At 36.6% G+C, this 20,047-nt stretch overlaps 1 protein-coding gene across 1 annotated transcript in view; it reads right to left on the bottom strand.

The window, feature by feature from the left end:
• UBE3C (ubiquitin protein ligase E3C) overlaps positions 1-20,047 on the bottom strand; it is a 72,802-nt gene that overhangs the window by 50,000 nt on the left and 2,755 nt on the right. The window contains exons 2-10 of the mRNA XM_027879795.1: positions 12,679-12,732; positions 9,889-9,963; positions 9,082-9,228; positions 8,242-8,357; positions 6,664-6,821; positions 4,456-4,609; positions 3,466-3,686; positions 3,031-3,185; positions 876-1,063 (exon numbers count right to left, since the gene is read on the bottom strand). Coding sequence (XP_027735596.1) covers positions 876-1,063; positions 3,031-3,185; positions 3,466-3,686; positions 4,456-4,609; positions 6,664-6,821; positions 8,242-8,357; positions 9,082-9,228; positions 9,889-9,963; positions 12,679-12,732 — 1,268 coding nt within the window. The remainder of the gene's footprint in view (positions 1-875; positions 1,064-3,030; positions 3,186-3,465; positions 3,687-4,455; positions 4,610-6,663; positions 6,822-8,241; positions 8,358-9,081; positions 9,229-9,888; positions 9,964-12,678; positions 12,733-20,047) is intronic.

The raw sequence follows: 20,047 nt of genomic DNA, 5'->3' as shown, positions 1-20,047 counted from the left end.
CTATCCAAGGCAATGTTCTACGTGCAACAATAAAGCAGGCACACTAATTCAAGTACTGCTATGATCTTCAGGTCTCACATCCTGCTCTAATGCAATTAGTCTACAAAGAACTAATTACCCTAATCGAGCAATCACAGTTTCACTGACATCTTACTTCCTCTAACAGCTATAAACACCACTGGGCTAAGATAGCACCTAATTAGTTTTCTCTATCACTGTTTACAATGCAGTTTGAATTATGTTTACAGCATTCCCTAAATACTTACTATACTACCAGCAACTACACACTTACTCAAAACTACTTGCACCACAACAGTGTTAATACTTATGGGTCTCAGTCTGATAATAAAAAGGTGAAAAACCTCCCGTTGTTCCAACATTTGTGGTTTGCAATCTTTGTAAAAGAATACAAGTGAACATGTCCTTTATCTCCATCTGAGGTGCCAAAGCCCTTCCCAAACAACAATGATTTTCAATAGCCAGGAATTGTTTTAATTTGTAGCAAGATATTTTGCCTATAAAGAGCTAAGAGAACAAGTTGGTTTCAGTGCTCAGCTGTGGAATCCACAGCACTGGATGTTTTAAAAAACAAGCTACACCAATTTCTACTAGAATTACACTCAACACTGCCTCTGACAAGGGAACAGATAACATCCTTCCAAGAATCTTGAGAGGGCAAAATGAACAACAAAAAAAATAAGAAACAAAGAATCCACTCTTTGGTTTGTGCAGAATTAAGATTTAAATTCCGAAAATCTAACTTATTTCAGCTGGTCATAAAAGAAAACACAGAAAAAGCCCCACAAGGTAAAGTATATCTAATAAAACCAATTTCATATGTATTACGGTTCAAGATCATTGTTATTTATACTTGCCTGACTTTTGGCACCATCATTCGATGTTGTACCATTAGTGTGTGGCAGATTGATGCCATCAGGGTAAAAACCTCCTCGCTCGCCGAGTCTCTCCAAACCATATTCAGGAGAGTGTTTGTCTGCTGCTTCGTATCCAGCTTCTTTAGACACTCCTCAGTTATGTACTGAACTGATATTCTCCCATCACCCTACAAACACATCAAAGAAAATTCTGCTCTTAATTTTTTTGTGATCGAGTATCCCCTTTTTGACAAAAAAATACTTACAAATTTTACAAGAACATAAAGTTTTCTTATATTTTAAATACAACAGAAGCACATCTATATCCCATCCTTAAAAGTATCAGACCCAAGAGCCATCTTAAACCCCCAGGCAGGTAACTTATGGGTTGTGGAATCCATCTTTTACTTTAGTCACTGGAAATACGGCCTTTAATGTATGTTCTGCAACACTTGGGTACAATATGGAAAAATCATTTACTGGCATAAAATATGTGAATAATCATCTCTTCCCACTGACATCAGTCAGCATTGGACATAAAATCCAGAAATGGATGTTGACTGTAAATTCCTGTGCAAACACAACTTCACATTCATAATCCATAGGTTAACAAACAGCAACAAACTTCAGTGTGGTCAGTACTCGTCTGGGTAGTGCCAGAAGTGTGCCAAGAGGAATGTTTTCTCTTGGCATAGAGCTGAGTCAAGCTCAACATTTTCTTTCTTTATTTCTTATCTTTATCTTGCCCCCAACTGGGCAAAGCAGTCTGGCTTCTTGAAAGATACAAGTTAACCAATTATAAATTTTTAAGAAAGAGGGATTTCCCATCCACCCATCTATTTTTTTCTAAGACAAGCATGCATTAAAATACGGAATACATTAAAAATTCACAGGAGAAGCACACAAAAACGTATTGCAATAAATAGTATTATTAAAGCACTCCTCAGAGCAGAATTTTTTTTTTTATTTACAAATTAGTGTAAGTTATCTGCAAACATAGTAATCACCTCTTAAACATCACAAATCTCTAAGCCACAGGTAGAATCTGCCAATATTTACATTGCATACAGTGTGTGTGTCTGGCAAATTAAGTATTTTTTTCACACTGTCCTGGTAAAGATTTTGGGGTAGTGGTAACATATGGCATCTAAAAACTCACAAGTAAAAGGTTGCAAGTGTTCCCCAACAGCACAGTTCTCCTTAAGAGGGTAATCTCAAAATCAATGTCTTAAAAATGCTGCACCTTTCAGAAATGTACATCACCTCCCATGAAATGTAAGTGGGCATTAAAGGAACAGAATCTCTTGGAAGAGCAGGTATGCTTTTGCTTTCAACACATAACCAAGAAGCCTTAGAATGCCTGAGATAGAAATCCAGAATTCCCAGCTTGTTGTGGGGAAGCAAAACAATCTCAATTGTGGTTTTTTTTTAATGGACTCTAAATATGGTGAAATTTCACACATTCTACAGGGAAAGCCTGCACATTGCCTAAGTCCTTTGAGTGGCAACATCTTCTGAAAGATTATTGAATCTACATCTAACTTTGGCTGTTCAAAGCCCTGACACAAGTATTCGGAGGTTAAAGTTAGCACAGATTTATTCTACTGGAGGAAGTTTAAAATACAGTGAAGAAGTTCTATTTATAGCATAGTCTCTATACATTATCACACAAAGCCCCTTTGAGGGCTTTTGAGCTAGCGGATATACACAGAGCTAATTCCACAGGGTAAAGACTATAGTTAACTTGTAGTATTTCCGTGAGAAATAAAAAAAAGGAAGAAAATACTAAGTTGGAACATCAGGCTTGTGTGTTTCATGATGTCTTAGCATCATCATGGACTTAAAGAACAGAGAGAGGAAAAATTCTCTGTAAAATACAAATTTAAAGAAGGTAAGTTTAAACACTTAAAGTTCTGTCCTTCAGCAGACACACTATCTGTAGTTTAAGGCCTATTATTATAGTAAAGGGTTTGTTTTTAATGTAAGCAACAAGTTTCTTATGTCTACAGTGATCAATCATCTATTTTTAAGGAGAAAACATGCTCCCTTCTACACACAGCTAGAAAAATACAGGACTTAAAGAGTGATCATGTTTTTGCCTATCTGTGCTGCTGCCATAATACAAACTCTTTCAAAGAAGTTCTGAACTGCTTACTGGTGTGGTTGTCATTTTACTGATCTCTTCATCCTCATCTTCAGAATCACTGTTTGCATCTTGACAGTTGTTACCAGCAGCAGACACAGGCAGCTGAGAGAGAAAAGTCTGGAGTACCCTCAGATACACAAGAAGTCCTTCCTCTGAAAGGGATCCTACAGCACGTACATTGAAAGAAAAGATCATCAGCCACATCACACCAAACTAGAAAACATGTTTTACCAGAAATACCTCCCCAAGTTATGCCAAATCTTATCAAATCAATGCATTTTTTTTACCAAAAAAAAAGGTAAGAATAGGAAATCAAACCGATCTCTCCAACACTTTTCTCCACAAGCTGTTCTTTTTACTTGGCAAGGAACCATGTCATGGAAATGCAGAGCATAATCACTCCAGTATGAAACAAACAACGATTTGGCCACTCAGCTTGCTCACCCAAATAGGTTTCTCCAACTGTTAACACAAAGTAGAAAAGCCAAGGGGCTTGATCACTTCTACTTGAACATCCACTTTCTGGTAATAATAGTGCATTCAGAAAGAGTTCATAAGGGAAAATGGTCTGCACGTCAGCAAGCGCTGGAATGATGAAATGGAATATCTGATCTGTAAAAGGTGCTGCCAGAAACTCCTCTGTGAAGGCTGCAAAGATCTGCTGCCTGAAAAGAAGAAAAACTGTTGTTATGGAAAATATAGGCAAAATATCCCACAATGATACACCTGGAATAACAGATCACTTTGGAAGTTTGCACACATCCACCAAGAAGGCTGCAAAGGTGTGCTCCATTAATCCTGATCCAGTACACCAGATTTCTCAAAAATTAACTCCTTATACTAAATCCTTTTCCTGATGATCTTATATGTAATTTTATCCCTTAAATTTTTCATTAACTCAAGAAAAACTATTCTGAAGCTAAACACATTTTTAATATCAGAAAAAAATCTAAAAAGCACAATCAGTATTTTTTACACAAATTCCTACTTTAAAAAAAAATTACTCTTACATGTGATACAACCAGAGTTTGATTTCTGTTCTCTTTGTCTACATAGCTGACTCCTTCTGCTTGTAACCTTAGTTATTTCTCTCCATAAACCTCAGCTCAATTGTCACAAAGTTCCTTTCAACTCTAAAATTCTTTTCACCTGCCTGCAGCTGCATCTCTGCTCTCATCTAAGCTTTTCCACACCTGTGTTCCTGTGTATCAAGATACCTGCTATTCTCTGTGCTATTTATTGTAGCATTCAGCATTTTTACTGCCTTTTCTTAAACACATCTGAAACTACATTGTTTCACTGATGTATAGCACTACCAAAAAATCATTACTATTGCAAATAAATCAACAAACTGCACTGAAAGAATGGCCAGACACTCAACAATAAGAAACCATGCAAATGAGTAAAGAAATACCTAATATGATTTTCATTTACCTTGCACCTTCTGGACAGGAGCTATATGTAAAGTGCAATGGCTTCAGAACATTCTCCAGAAGTATTTTTGCAATAGGGACACGAGAAACATCAGAATACTCAATACTCGAGGGAAGCTTATTGTTTATTAGCAAATAAAGCGACTTGTAGTAGCCTGCAAGTAAGAAAAATCACTTTTTAAACAAAATACTAGTTTTCTACTTTTCCATAAAAACAACTTATATACTTAACATTAACTTGAAAAATAATTTACAATTCACTGTATGAAGCCTGACTTATGAAGACATTTTACAATAGTCCAAGTCATATTCACATAACTAATGGGCTCTATCAGCAACCTCTTTGGAAATATCCCATTATAAAATCATTCACAGAGACCAACATTCAGAATCAGTTTGATTTTCAAAGACCAATCAACTCTTGCTGATGAAATGAATAATTTGATTTCTTTTAAATAATGACCTACAAGAAAGATGTTTCCCTTCTCCTTTAAGTGACTGTAATCACATTTTATCCTTCCACTCTTCCAAAAATGACAAATATTCCCCTCTACTCCAAAGTATGACTGCATCATACAGGTAAGAGTCCTGCTGGCAGAATGTCTCAATTCTATGGCCACCTCGCCTCAGCAGACTGAAGAATACAATCACTGTTTCCAAAACAGGGCTCTCAGACAGTAATAAAATGCATTACACCCCCCACGCCATAAAGACGTGTAGAGGGTAATTTGTATTTGTCTCACTGAAGAACAAATGGAATCACATTATTTCAGTGAACTCCTAACCAAAGACCCAGGCCTCACGACTACAGGAACCACCGTAAATGCAATAAATAATTGTCACATCATCGAGAGTCCAGTCTAAGCCCCTGTGCTGGGGACCACCTAACTTGGCATGCAAGAAGCAGGAAGTCCCCATAGAGGAATAACTCAGCAATGCTGACAAGAGACATGCGAGACAAATTACATGCAAAAACATATACTAATAAAAGCTGTTAACAGATTCTTTACAAATTAGGCATTATAAATGATTAGGAGACAGAACATCTGTAGTTGCAAAAAAATGCTTCTTTTTGTTTTCATTTTAAGTCAACAGAAAGCTACATTTTAGTAAGAAATTAATGATTCTGAGATCCTAGTAACTTTCATGTACCAGTTGTGAGGATTCAACATTATACTAAAAGAACAAATATATGCATTTTGGAAGATATATTTATTATACAACAAGTTAATGAGACAAACACAAATACTTCTACAGTTTTTGCTATGCCAGGGCGAGTAAAATAAATGTACTACAATAAGAGAAATTATTTTTCTCACAGTGACTTGAACATGTAGTAGTTAAAACCAAATCCTTAGTAACAGGGTAAGATAGTCTAGTCTACTGAATGTACTGTAAAACTTACACAGAATTATTCCAACAACTAACTAACAGACTGGAAGGTGCTCTTTCTGCATTTTATACCAACGAGGTTGGATCTGAGATGTTTATTTCAAAATGTTTTTGTCTTTCCCTCCCTATCCACAAGTTTTGCAACTTCAAGCTACTGTATCAGAAAGGCAAATTAATTTTTTGGGACACTTGAAAGAACAATAAAGTTCCTTTGAGACAAAACATAATTTCGGTGCTAACTACACAGTTCATTAACTTTAGCTATGTTTGCACAGGTGTAACTCACTGCAGTTTAGCAAACAATAAATCAAAGCCAGGTCACCATCTCTTTGCTAAGGTGTCTCTGGTGTTGCAAGATGAAAAGGTAATGCCAATTTAGAATAAAAATGAATAGTAATATTTCTAGAGAACAGTACTGCAACACAATGACCAACTTTTAAAAAACTAAAGCTTAGATCTGCCCCAGTGTGTGCATGTGTCCATGGGAAAGTGTGTGTGTAAACAGCTACTGCATTAAAACTTTTGTTAGGCAACATCCACCTACTCTCAAAATCTGTTGTAAATGTCTGCATAAGTAACTTGATAGAATATTCAATTTATAAACAGAATTTCCAAAGGTATCAAGCAGTAATGTCTCAAGCAATGATCTCATTACAAGCACAGTGTCCATCTAGTGTACAGGTGAGGGTATGCAGCACTTCATTCATTGTGTCTGTGGTGAAGGCAAAAATGTGATTAAACAACGTGGCCTTCAGGTGTTACACATTCTGTTTAATTTCTTAGTATTTCCCAGGACTTCTGGTTCGTAGCTACTCACCTTTTTGAACCATGTAGTGCAAAATTTGTTCAATTAATGATGTCACATAGCTGACATCTTGTAAAACAGGCAAATATGTATTCTCAGATGAAAATACCTCAAGCATTCTCATAGGAAGTGCAACATTCAGACTGTCATCATTGCAATTCTGCAATAGCCTACAAATGAAATTAAATTGAAATTATTCAACAAGGTATTTCTCTTATTTCACCACAAGCATATGTATAATGATTTAAAACTAAAATTACAAAAAGTCTTTCACATTCACCTTTAATTAACTTATTTCTACATGGTTTCCAACTGTCTTCGGTAGTTTATCTACGTCTTTTTGTTGGCATCTTTATAATAGTAGCTCCTGATTTTAGGGTTTCTATGAATATGGCACTCTACCTGTAAATCCTATTAAATTCTACTAAATTCTCTCAATGATTTGAAAGTTTGGAGGTCTACTGCATGAACTAGAAGAGAAGCAAAGGATAATTCATGTTTTTCCATGAAGACATAAAAGCCCCAGAGTAATATGGGCTGGGAACAAATGCTAGGGAATATCATATGCATAACTAACACAATGTGATATCCTTGATTACTGACTGAAATACTAAAAATCCCATCCTTTTAACAACTGTTGTTTACATAACTATCAGTGACGATAGAAATGATTAAGATCCTGTTTAGAATTCAAAGGATATTTAGTTTTGAGATGTGTAAAGGCAGAGTCGTCCTAACCATGTGTTTTCTTCCCCATCCACATTATTAGCAGCATTTACAAAAACACAGTTTCACTGTAGTGAAAATGTACAATCCCACGTTGTGACACCACAGCTGTGTCCCACTGCACACAGACTTTCAAGCCCACCACTCAAGTCTTCTTTAGTCTCTGGTGTCACTGTTTATCATAGATACAGTAAGAACACAAGGTTCAGTGACTTAAATGAAACAATTTCCTAAAAAAATTATTTTAAAGCTCTGGAGAATATAACTAGTTCCTATTGGTAAGAATAAATACATTGTTTTCTAAACCTAGCATTTAGGTGCCAGATATTCAAGTCACCTTAACAGATTTACCTTCCTGTGATCCTCCCACTGCAAATAATAAATGTAAAGCTGAAGCCAGTAATGTAACAGATTAATATGCCTTTGTAACTTCTTAATATGCCTTAAATTAAAAGAAAATGTGAGGAAAGGCATCTTTAATAACATTAGTATTGAAACAACATGTACCCAAAGCACATCCTTGAAACATAACTCTACCTCAGAAAATAAGTTCGAACCACTATAAGCTCCCAAGAAAACCTGTTTCCACAAATATTGCTGATGAAAACAGTTAAGAGCATCCTTAAGCCTATCCTAGGAGAGCATCCCTCAAACACATCCTGAATTTGAAAGCCAACAGAGCTTAAGAACATTCCGCTGTTCGACAGAGGGACAAGTATCCAATACCATGGCCCACGCACGTATTAAACACTCCTCTGCACAAAATAATGTTACATTTAATACTTCACCTGCTGCAAAAAGAAAGTGCCCAACATAATTTCTGAACACTTTTTACACAGTAGAACATAGAAAAAAAGAACATACCTGCAACACAGCCCCAACAGTCTTTTTATTTGGAATAAGCAAGTCAGTCTGTCTGGACCATCCAATTGCTTAACAAACTGAGAACTCTGTTTAATTAAATTCTGACACATCCATACCTGCAACAAAATAGGCACAAGTTTACTGTTTTGACTATTGCAACTCAGATAGTAATATTTCAGTGCTGTTGTGGATACCTTCGGAGGACTTACAAAACACAAACTCAGACTGAATCACGCTCAGAGGAGAAAAATACCCCACTGTTATACAACATCATCTACATGCCTGCTTGTACTAAACTTTCAAAGTTAAGACTGAATTACACTTCCAAATAATTCTAATCTTGGAATGAAGTGATCTGTTTGGTGGGGTTTTTTTTATAAACAGCCATAATTCTTTAATGTCCATTATCAATAGCCACTATGAATCACACTAACTCATACATTTGGAAAGTTGGCAGTGACTTTGCAATTGATATGCCATCATTATTCAACAGTGAGGAAAAAAAAAATATCACCCAAATACCTTAGGAATAACCAGGGAGTAAGTGGAAAATATGGTCTAAAAAACTACCGTGAATAATATGTAGGGGATTTTTGAGGCTTCGTTTCACATATTTTGTATGTATGTGCACACACTTGTAAAATCTGATTTTAAGTTACTGTGACTAAATGAAAATCAGCAGAGTGCAGATCAGCAAAAGCCTCAACTCCTAAGAACTCTTAAATTAATTTAAGTGGACAAAGGCTTTTTTGCATCCCTTCAAGACCTTTTAAGCAGAAGACTACTTTAACAGGGCATGAAACACAAGTCGTGTGGATCAAGGTATGGAACAGAACTCACCAAACGCTTCGAATCCTCATTCTGTCTATAGAAAAAGAGTAACTGACGAACTAGAAGAGTCAAATTTGCTCCATTAGCAGTGGAAAAGGTTCCTCCGGATTGGGCCAAATTAGCACAGCGATCAAATTCACTTCTTTGGATGGAGTACTTAAAAACAAAACACGCATCAATATATCAATAATGGCTATGACTTAGAGGAGAGATGCAAAATTTTTAAATCTTCCCATTTAAAGAGGTTGCAAAGTAGTAAAATAGAGACAACATATATTTATTAAGAGATCAAAATATACACATGTTATCATAGTTCCATTCTGGAACTCAGAAGGTACACATGCAACAAGTTTATTCTTTATCAAGAACATCATATTGAACATTTTAATCTAATTTACTTTAATTAGAGAATTTAAACAGATAAAGCTCTTTCTTAGAAGAATCTACCCAATAGCAGCTTAGAAAGAACAACATTTTGACTCAAACTACCACCTTAGCCAAACTGGGGAAAAAAAATTAAAAGCCCCACTGGTGTGTGAAAGCTCTTAATATCTAATGGTTTTCATCTGTTTTAATCAGCTAAAAAAAACATTGTGTGATCCCACTGAGGTGCAGCCACATCCATGCTGTGCAGAATATACATCCATCTACTAAAACACTGAGTTTCAAATGAAAATGTCAAGAGGGGAAAAAAGAATTTCCACTTTGTGGAACATATACTGAAAAAGATTTTTCAATCAAATTATTTATAACTAGAAAGTCTCGTTTTCAGCAAAACTGTTTAACATCTTTCTAAATAGATAAGTAAGTACTGACTTGATGTTTTCTGTCTCTGTACCCTCTTACAAACGACTGGATTATTATTGCATTTTTCAGCCTCCGCCTTTCTTCCTGTAAAACAAAGCAAGAAAACTGAAATCAACATTGTGGGACTGACTCTAATTTCTACCATTTTATCAAACATATCTGTATTCAAAATGATTTTTTTTAATGAAAATTAAGCAGCAATCACTAGTTAAATAAAGTCTTTTAATATTTGTACCCAATACACATAGATCAGTGAGAATGCTTTTTAAGTTTTTACGGGCAAATTTACCACTGAGATATTTCAAAAGAATTGTTCATACTCTGTATGTAATACTATAATAGTAAAAAAAAACCATCTTATTATTTTGTATCACTTTATTATTAATGTATAAGACAAAGTTTTAACACTATGTTGAAGAATGTTGCAGAATTCATCAAATTCTGTGACAGCTTTCCTCCTTCTGCATTGATCAGCTAACACTGAAGACCCACTTATTTGTTTTCATTCCAATAGCATAAAATTATTATAATGCTGGCACAGTTAAGATGTGAGGGAAAAAAACAAACCAAAACAAAACACAGTTACTTGGAGACAGTACCTCTCTCAAAAGGAAAATAAGGCTTAAAGCTTTAAGCTCAGGAGCACAATATGGAAATTAATAAAAATTGTTATTCTCTTCTTCAAACCAACCATATCAAGTGAGTACTTTTATGATGTGTCTTCCTCAGTAGCTGGAAGGAGTAGGTAAAATCATTCCTTTACAATGTCTCACTTTCTCAGGAGCTGAAAGCCAGCTTGCTTGAGGTGCAATGGAAAGAGCACCCCAAGGGTTCCCTGACAGCACCCTCAGCATATCCCATCACAGTAAATATCTACAGGAAGTGGCTTCTGTAATTATGTTTCTAACTATGTCCATAGAGATCCTTAGGGGATAAAAGAAGGAAGTAAATAGTTGCTCATGAACCCAGAGCTACAAAGCAGTGGTTGAGGAAGGAAAAGTACTGAGAAGCCTGCTTTAAAATGAGAACCTTTAACACAATCAGTCCCTGAACTACAATAATCCTATAATTCTGAGGGCCACCAAGGAAAACAAATCACAGAGATGTTTCCCTAAATTTCATTAAAATGCACTTACAAAAGTTCACACAAACTTTCAGCTCACAAACCCTTGATTTCTAATTTACTATCCCATAAAGACACATCCAACTTAAGAACATAACCTGAAGTGACTGAGAAATACCAGACAAAATTGCTATTCAAGGTCTATTTAGTATTTCTTGGAAACCCTGGTTCCTAAAGCAACTTCTCTGCACAAGCATATCCTTGGAGACTGTAATTAAATGCAAAGCATGGACCAAAATCAAAATTTTGATAGGCCAAAAGGTATTTTTCTCTCCCAAGTATCTAGAGTAAAAGTGCAATCAGGAGAGAGTTTCCATTACAGCAAGGCAGTGTCTCTTCACAACCATAATGTAAGGTTCAACTAAAACACAGACATGTTCTCCCCTTCTCTAGGTATGGGTTTTATCTCAGAATACATAATTGTCAATTAGCGACCCGTAATCGCAAAGGGTTTAAATCTGAGGTCACTGCTAAGATTCTGCTACAAGCAGTTTTTAAAAATCCATAACTGATTTTATCCTCAGAGGAGTCATTCATTTTGTGAGAATGTGCCACAGAAAATCGTTGTGTGCACATGTGTACAATGTGTACAAATACAGATGACTCTGCATCAGCTTTGCAGAAGACAGAATTAAGCGACTGAACGGGTTACTCTGATGTATGGAAAAAAATTTGTGAACCATAAAGACTTTTACACACGTTGGTGAAGACTCATTGGTCATAAGTTTGATGTACAACACAGAATTCTGGACTAGCTGGTGAAATCCTAGTAGTTTCATACTTAAACTTGGTCCATAATTACACACCCATGTTGGGAAGGAAAAAAAAGCAGTTAACTGTGCTTGGAAACTGAGGAGCCATTGCAGAACTAGAAAGGGTCAAACACACCTTTAAGGGCCAAACAGCTTTTACTTCATGAGCATGAAACCTGTGTAGTTATACTTTTTAAATAATTTTTAACACTAAAACTTTTTAAACTCACTTCTGGGAGGAGGGGACAATGACAAAATTCACTTTAATGCCATAATACTGATTTTTGTTTTTTCCTTTCAATGTCTATTCCTCCTCTGCATTATTTCAGACTGAATTATCCACAGCAGTAGGCTTCCATCAGAAACCAGTATTAAGGTTGCCTAAAATTTCACACAACAGCTTTGCTGCTCCCTAAGTATCAGGTGATTTCAAAGCACTTTAGGATGCATTCAGGAATCACTGTTCTGATTTTACCTTCACAGAACTGAGGCAAACGCTAGAGAAGTGAACTACTGAAGGTCATCCAAGAAACCACAGCAGAACCAGGAGTAGAAGACAGTTTGCTGAGACCAATCCACCATAACAGATTATGGACAAGGTAAAAACTGTAACTCAATAGCCAAATACCTATATTTTCTCAAGGAACACTAGATCAAATAAGCACCAAAATAAAGGGGGAAATTCCCTCTGCACCCTGTGCATGCTTAACTGCCTTCTCTTGAGATGAAAATCACTCCTACCAAACATCTTAAAAGCAGTCAAACTTTTGCCAACTGAAGCATGCTGGAAGACTATACAGAACTTGCGAACTGAAACAAAACATTCCTGAACTAAGGATGAACTGCAGCAGAAGAACTTTGCACTGCAAATGTTACATCCAACTAAACTCCAGTGGGCAGGCAAACGCTTACAGGCTACTTTACCTCTCGTTTTCTCCTTTCTTCCTGAGTCCGATGCAGGAGAGAAGCCTTTTCTTCCTGTAAGACACAAACACAGACACTTTCACATTTTCATTCAAACACGATTCAGGTGCCTTCACGCCATTTAATGTAGACTTTACTTCAGGGATTGTTCATAATACATAAAACACTGGAGAAAAGTAGGTGTTAATCATTTCCCTTGCTTACAAACACGAAATGCAGCCCTCTCAAAAGAAGAGTGATGGAGGGAAGCTCTGCCCTTACAAAAAGGGACATGCAAACAGCAGCAGACTGTACTGATCTCCGGCCAGGTTTGTGTTCTCAGCATCCCAAAAACCTCAGCAAACCTCACCTATTTAGAGATGACAAAGTAAGGTCCCAATCCCACCAGACAGTACCAAATGTCTGCGTGTTTTCCTTGCCTGGAGCGTGCCCGGGTGCCCACAGCAAGTCGTGGCATGTTCAAAGCAGTCCCATCCTGCCCCAAGGCCCCATGCTTTTGTCTAACCTGCACAAAAGCATGAAGCTTTTATATTTACTTATCCTCTTCCTCGAAACTTGTCCAGGAAAGATGTCAAGAGAGACACATAGCATAAATGGCAGGATTTTTTTCTTTTAAAATTGCGAACTCTTCACTCAAATTAAGAGAGAAACTGAAACTTTCAGGACAGCGACCTCTCCAACAGCGAAAAAGAAAAGAATGTTTAAGTATTCATGAGGCCTTAAAGAACAATACTATTACAATAGAAAACCTGTGCATTAGCTTTTAAACCATAATCTTAAACCAGTACACTTATATTACAACATATCAACAAAGCTTTATCTGCAAGAATCTCTCACTGGATGGTTCTGTGTAACTTCCAAGAAAATGTAAAAAATAATTTGATTTTGATGAAGAGCGTTCAGCTCCCACTGCAAACACGAGCTGAAAGTACCACGGAACCTTCCCAAATCCAGACAAAAACACATAATAGATTTATGGAAAGTATTTTTTTTTTTTGCCACTGTGACACATACAATTACTTTCTCTTTCTCCCTATGCCCTTATTAGCCTTGAAAAATGTGTTTTATTTGAATACATAAAAATCAATTTGAAGTTGGTAAACAAATGTTTATAAAATACTGAACCACATCTGAAACAACTGTGCTGGAATGCTTTCAATGTCTACCAGCAGTTACAAAAAATGAGGGCAAAAGTCTTCTGCATTTCTTTTTAGCTGATGCAGAGAAAGCAAAGTCAAGATTCTCTTAGATTCTTCAGGATAGCAAATACTCATAACACAGACCACTGAGAGAGTGAAAAACACAAATTAAAAAAAGGAATTTGAAGTTGGGTTTGTATCTCAGATCATTTACTGGAGCAAGCCTAAGGAAAAAATCCCAAAAGACGGTTAACCATATTTTCCTCTAAAGATGGTATTTCTGGCCAAAGACACCACTAACTGCAGCTATTGCCCTCTAAAGATAGAGTTTTTTCCATGTGTTAAACCCAGTATAAACAAATCATACCAAAATCCATACATGAGATGATGTATCTCCACTCAAGCAGCAGGAAAGGCACCAGGTCTGCTTGGCAACATGAAGCAAGAGTGTCTGACCTCACACACACAAAGATAAAATAACCTACTAAACTAAGAAATAGCTTCAGGACTTTCTCAACAGCTGATATCCAAGGCAATAAAGTTGTTAGTAAAGTGTCCCTATTTAGAAGTGATCGTTCTGCAGCAGCACGAGGTAAAGAGAGAACTGAAAGAAAAAGCAGAACAACACACAGAGAAAGGAAGACAAATTCCTGCACATAAGTGGAGAAGAGAGTGGTACAAAACACCCCAAACCAACCCAGTAAATGCAAGTGATTGGCAGATAAAGGAAAATAAGTGGCCAGAGGGCTTATCAGAAACAAATAATTTTAAAGCATTTGAAGAACAAGGAAAATATAACAGGACAGGATATGCTCACTGAGTGCATCACCAGCTTTGCACTGATCAGGAACTGGGTCTCTTTGAAGAAAGCACTCTTTAAAACAACACACTCTTAAAAAACAGCAAAAGTTCAAGTTTTCAGTCAGTCACATACTTGCTTTGAGTACTTGTAAAGAAGAATATCAAGTTGGTAAAGTATAAATTAAATGCAATACAGGAACTGTCCAAAGACAATAAAACATTCAGGTAAGTAAATCCCACCTTTAAAGAACTATTATGGGTCAAATAATGCCATTGTTCTTGTTCTCAAGACACACACATACCTTAACTATGGATAAAGATTATATTTAAATTAAATCCAAAAGAAATATATCTCCTTTGGAGTTATTAAACCACACTGGAATACAGTGTCTCTTGGAAATTAAAAAGTAACAGTATATGTGCAACAGAAAATAAAGCTGCTGTGGGAAAGAGATGAGAAGAACTGCGAAACAATCTTCTTCACCTACAAGGGGCATTCTAACAAAATTATTTCTTCCGACAGCTAACTGCACAGTCTGCTCTGAAATCTTCCCTCAATTCCCCCTTAACAACCAGCACTGCGGAAAAGAGCCAAACTCAGTAGCTGCTGCTCTGTGGTTGGTTGAGAATGACAACAGCGTTGAGGTGAGTGGTGCACGTTTGACAACTCCCACCCGACCAGTCACTGACTGCTGCCGGCTACGGCCACTGCTCCAGCACCTCTTCCTGCCTGTCAACAGCCAGAGCTCCTCATGGAAGGAGATGGTCTGACACAAGCCCCAAAGGTCACACCCAGCTCACTCCTACTCCCCACCTGCCTTGCCTCGCTCCTGAGGTGGTCATGCCATCTTCTTTCTTCACCTGCCAGACCAGCAGATGACAGCCAGAGAGTCTACATCAGGTTTGGAGTCTACATCAGGTATCTACCTATCAAGGTAGGCATGCTGACAATTTAGCGTAAACGAAGCACGAGCCTGTCTTGACTCCTTCAACCTTAATTCAAAAGGAGTGAAAAGCCACTTAATAAATCACAGTCCTTACACTTTTTATGATGTCTTCTTCCTTGAGGAGCTTCTCCTCCCCAGCGCAGAGCAGGGAATACACTGTCGGTGACTTTCAGGAAATGTTTAGTGCATTTCTAGCAGTCCCTTTCCCACCTGCTGCTTTGTCCAACAGAAGATACTGGTAAAGACAACCAACCTCAGGCACTCCCACACAAGGTGCAGGACCATGAAAAGCCCAATCTGAGAAATGTTCTACACCAAATATGTGAGGCATCACACAAAGAAACAAGAAAGCAGAGAAACAGTATGTGACAGCAAAACACAATGTGGGATTACAGATGATGACTCAAAGGTTAAGACAGAAGGGGAAAAGAGATGAAAACAAGGAAGCAGATGGAGGGCAGTATACAGAAAAGGAAAACTTGTTACTGCCACCAAAGAAATTTAAAGTAACATTTGAAATGTTACTTTGCACATCAGGACAGAACTGCTACGTGCTCTACTATTCATTACCACAAAGTTCAGAGTGGCACCACTGCTGTTACAGAGCAGCTGATGAGAACAATCACATATGTAACAATGTCAATGTCGGTGCTACGAGAACAACAATTAAATCCATAATGAAAAAGAACTGAACTAAAACTGTTTTCTTGTCCTTGTTTTGCTGAAACACACTCTTTGTTTGCAAAAACACGCTTACAGAACTCTTAGTTTTTACATATCCTAGACAAAGACTGAGTAAGGTGCACAAATATACCAATTATTCTTTTCATCCTGCATTTTAGCACTTTGCCTTGGGAGGGATAAACTTTCAGCCCTCTTGGCTTAAAGTAGAGGTTCAGAAAAACAAAACGTGTACATAATTAAATCTTTTCAAACAGTTCTGGCATTTGTTGACTCTTTTAAATTCTGAAATTGAACAATTCTGAACAGCCATGTTAATCAAGCAAATAAACAGCTCCAAGGAAATAAATTTAAAACCTAAATATGCCAAATACAAAGACGAAACTGAAAATTATTTTCAGGTACTGGCTACGCACTGAGCACATTTAAAAAAAATTAACAATAACACACTGAAGCAAAAAATATTATTAATAAGCGGGTGACGTTTATTTGTAACAACCAAAATTTATTTTAGTTAATTAGTTGAGAATGCTTTCTATTCCGCATTACAATAGCTCATGTAAAGTACAAGGCATGACTTTTTATGAAATTTACTTGGAAAAACAAATAAGCACTTGATCTTTTAATTTTTGGGGACAATTATAAAAATTTGTATGGTTTACATCTACAAAATGAGGAACATGAATTTATTTTGAACCACATAACAAAAAGTGACAACTCTCAAAGTAAATGAACTGACCTAAGCAATTTATGGAATAAAATTCCTTTCAACGTAAGTATTTAATAAGTCAAACAAATTTGTAGAGAATAAATGTGGAAACCAGGAGATGTTCCCCACCTTCTCAACAATGTTTCTATTTCCCAAAATTATTTTAGATAAAATAAACTCCAATTGTTTTTTTTTCTGAATAATAAAAGAAATTTGCACTTTAAAAGACTTACAATGTCTTCAACTGGACCTCAACAATTTAAATTCCATTGAACATGCCTAAGTAAAACAAGCTCAGCAGCTTGAAGAATTCTGCTTTGAAACGGTTTGTGACTCTCCTTAATCATGATGTAAATAACCAGATATAAGTTTATATGTAGAGAAGACCATCTTCCAGAAGATGTTTTGAACTACACCCAGCAGGAGGCATTTGGCCAGGGAAAACCTGGCCTCACCAGAATAACTGTCCCAGTGTTTGCTAGAAAACATCTCAGCATTTTGGCTGAAATTGTACTGTAGGATGTCCGGAGGATCTGGAACCACTTCTATCGTGGTACCTAAAAAGACACACACAGTGGAACCAGGACTTGACTGGAGGCTCCAGAAGCCAAATGAAATGCAACCAAGTTGTTTTTACATTTACACTCAGTTTGTCTCTCCTATGGTTTTCAAGGTGTGTATTGAACACGTAGTTGTAGTTGAGTGACTTCTAGAGGAAAGTGTCCCTGCCCATGACAAGGGGGTTGGAACTCAGTGATCTTTAAGGTCCCTTCCAACCCAAACCATTCTATGACTTTTCATCTTCTCAGCAACGAACAGTGAAAAAATGTATTTATAAAACCAGAAATTTTAGTTTTGGATATGAAAAAGTAACAGATAACTGAAAACAGCAGCACAATCACTGCTGTCAGCTAACTACAACTGCATCTTTAGGAGCTTCCTTTCAAATGAGAATTTAAAATGAGAGGAAAAAAATCCCCAAGAATCTAATATGCATTAACTATACAGTTTCCTAATGTCAGAGTCATTATTTTACAACATGATCATCTCCTCATACTGCCACAGCACAGATGTGAGATTCAAAGAGCGTTTCAAGATTCAGGCTTTGACAATTCCATGTTCTTGACATGTTCTGACTCAGAATGAGGTCGGTACCTGCATAAGGATCTACGCCATGTGCTTTGAGGGGCAAAGGTTTTAGGGAGCAAAGCAGTGCAATTCTTCCCCACCACTCAAAAATAATCAGTGAATTTGTAACTGTAGTCTAGAACTCCTGCACTATAAATCACTAGCATTTCAGTTCCATTGTGACATGGTGTAGGTTCAAATAAGTTATTACAAAGTACTAATTCTTCCTTCCTGAAATTATTAACAATTTTCCTCAGCCAGTAAGAGAGAAACAAAACTGGTTTTTAACTTTGCCCCATTATTGTTCATACCCTACAGACATCTACCATGATAAGCAATCCCAGCCTTGGCAGATCTTTTCATACCCTGGCAATCTTACAGCCTATTGGTTTTAAAACATTTTTATTCCATGAGAAGCTACTTTATGTGTAGAATACAGACAACAAAGAGCAAACAAGGTACTTCTGGAGTTGTACGTCTGCACTTCAATTGAGAGCAGGGGAAAAATACACAGGAATCTAATGCTTAGTGTTATGCTCCTAATTTAAGAAAATGCAGCAGTAGCTACTAGAATAAAATATAAACAAACTTCGTAAATTGAAGATGTTTGATTATTAAAAATGTTCATATTTTAAAATACAGATGGAGTCATCACTATTTGCTCATTAGTAAGCTTCCATGTGTTTCATAAAAAAAAAAAAAAAAACCAAAACACAAACTCAATGAAGTTGGTTTCACTTTCAAGATAGTGCTAACTTATCTGTATTACAAATTCTGAAAAAGGAGATTTTTTTAAAAATCATCCCATAATGTATTATAATTTAAAAATCCTCTATTTTAAACTGTCTTGGAATTTATAAAAGTGTGGTTTAGATATCTCAAGTGATACCATAAATTTGTCTTATTAATATTCTTTTAACCATTTTTTCTGTTAAAGACCTACAAGATGTCATTAAATATATTTCACAATGTAAATTATGTGGAATTACAGAGCCTCTTGAATATCCCTTGGGGATCCCCCTGCATGGATGCACTAAGGGACTGCTGCCTCAATTCTGATAACATTAATAAAGGAACACCAGGCCTGACTGTACCAAATCAATTGGTTAAACCAATTTTGGTCTATGACACCGAAAGTCCAAGTTCATGGTAAAACCAGTGAAACCTGCCAGGTGCCACCAGAAGGCACAGTGACACTCCCCTTGCAGAAATACGTTCACTACACCGGACACAAAGGATGGGCCGGGAACCACCCAGGTGAAGGACCATCTGTTCCAGTCCCCTGCACAGTTGGGTTGGGTTTGTCCATTCTGAACTGCACCCCAAGCCAACTCTTCAGGCACAGCTCCCTGTGTGCCTAACACACCACAGACACTCAGCAGCCACAGCCTCTCAGGCACAATTACTGCCCTGTACAAAACGTCCATTAGTAATTCAAGACATTCCCGTATTGAACTCCAATAACAGTATTCACTTTTGGGAACTACTTGACTTCAGAAGTAAAACAGTATGTTTTGCCAGTTACAATGACCCTAAAGCTCAAATTATCTTTTGAAGAGCCTCATAAAGCAGAGAACCATGTTTTGAAGATGACAATAAGCCACCCTAAAAATGAAAGTAAATAAATAATAAAAGAACCACTAAAATTAACTTATCACATTGTAAATAAAACATTGTATCTACACCTTAACACACATATATATATATAAATATATATATATATACACACCAGTTCTAATAGTCCAAATGAATCAGCAGATTTCTGAAAATAAGTATGGAGGGAAATGTCCAAATACTGGCAATAGCATGTGTATTTTCATATTTATGTACAATGCAATATTATAATGCTACAATAACATTCTTAAAGAATCAGTCACAACGATAGTCATTTTGAGAACATTAATTTTCAACCCAGGACTAGAAAAAAAAAAAGCGATACTTAAAAACTACTTTTTTTGGCAAAA

Source organism: Empidonax traillii, unplaced genomic scaffold (assembly GCF_003031625.1).
Source record: "Empidonax traillii isolate 1590-97213 ecotype Southwest subspecies unplaced genomic scaffold, ASM303162v1 scaffold58:size1836614, whole genome shotgun sequence".
Taxonomy (NCBI): domain Eukaryota; kingdom Metazoa; phylum Chordata; class Aves; order Passeriformes; family Tyrannidae; genus Empidonax; species Empidonax traillii.
This window is presented reverse-complemented; position numbering and strand designations above follow the sequence as displayed.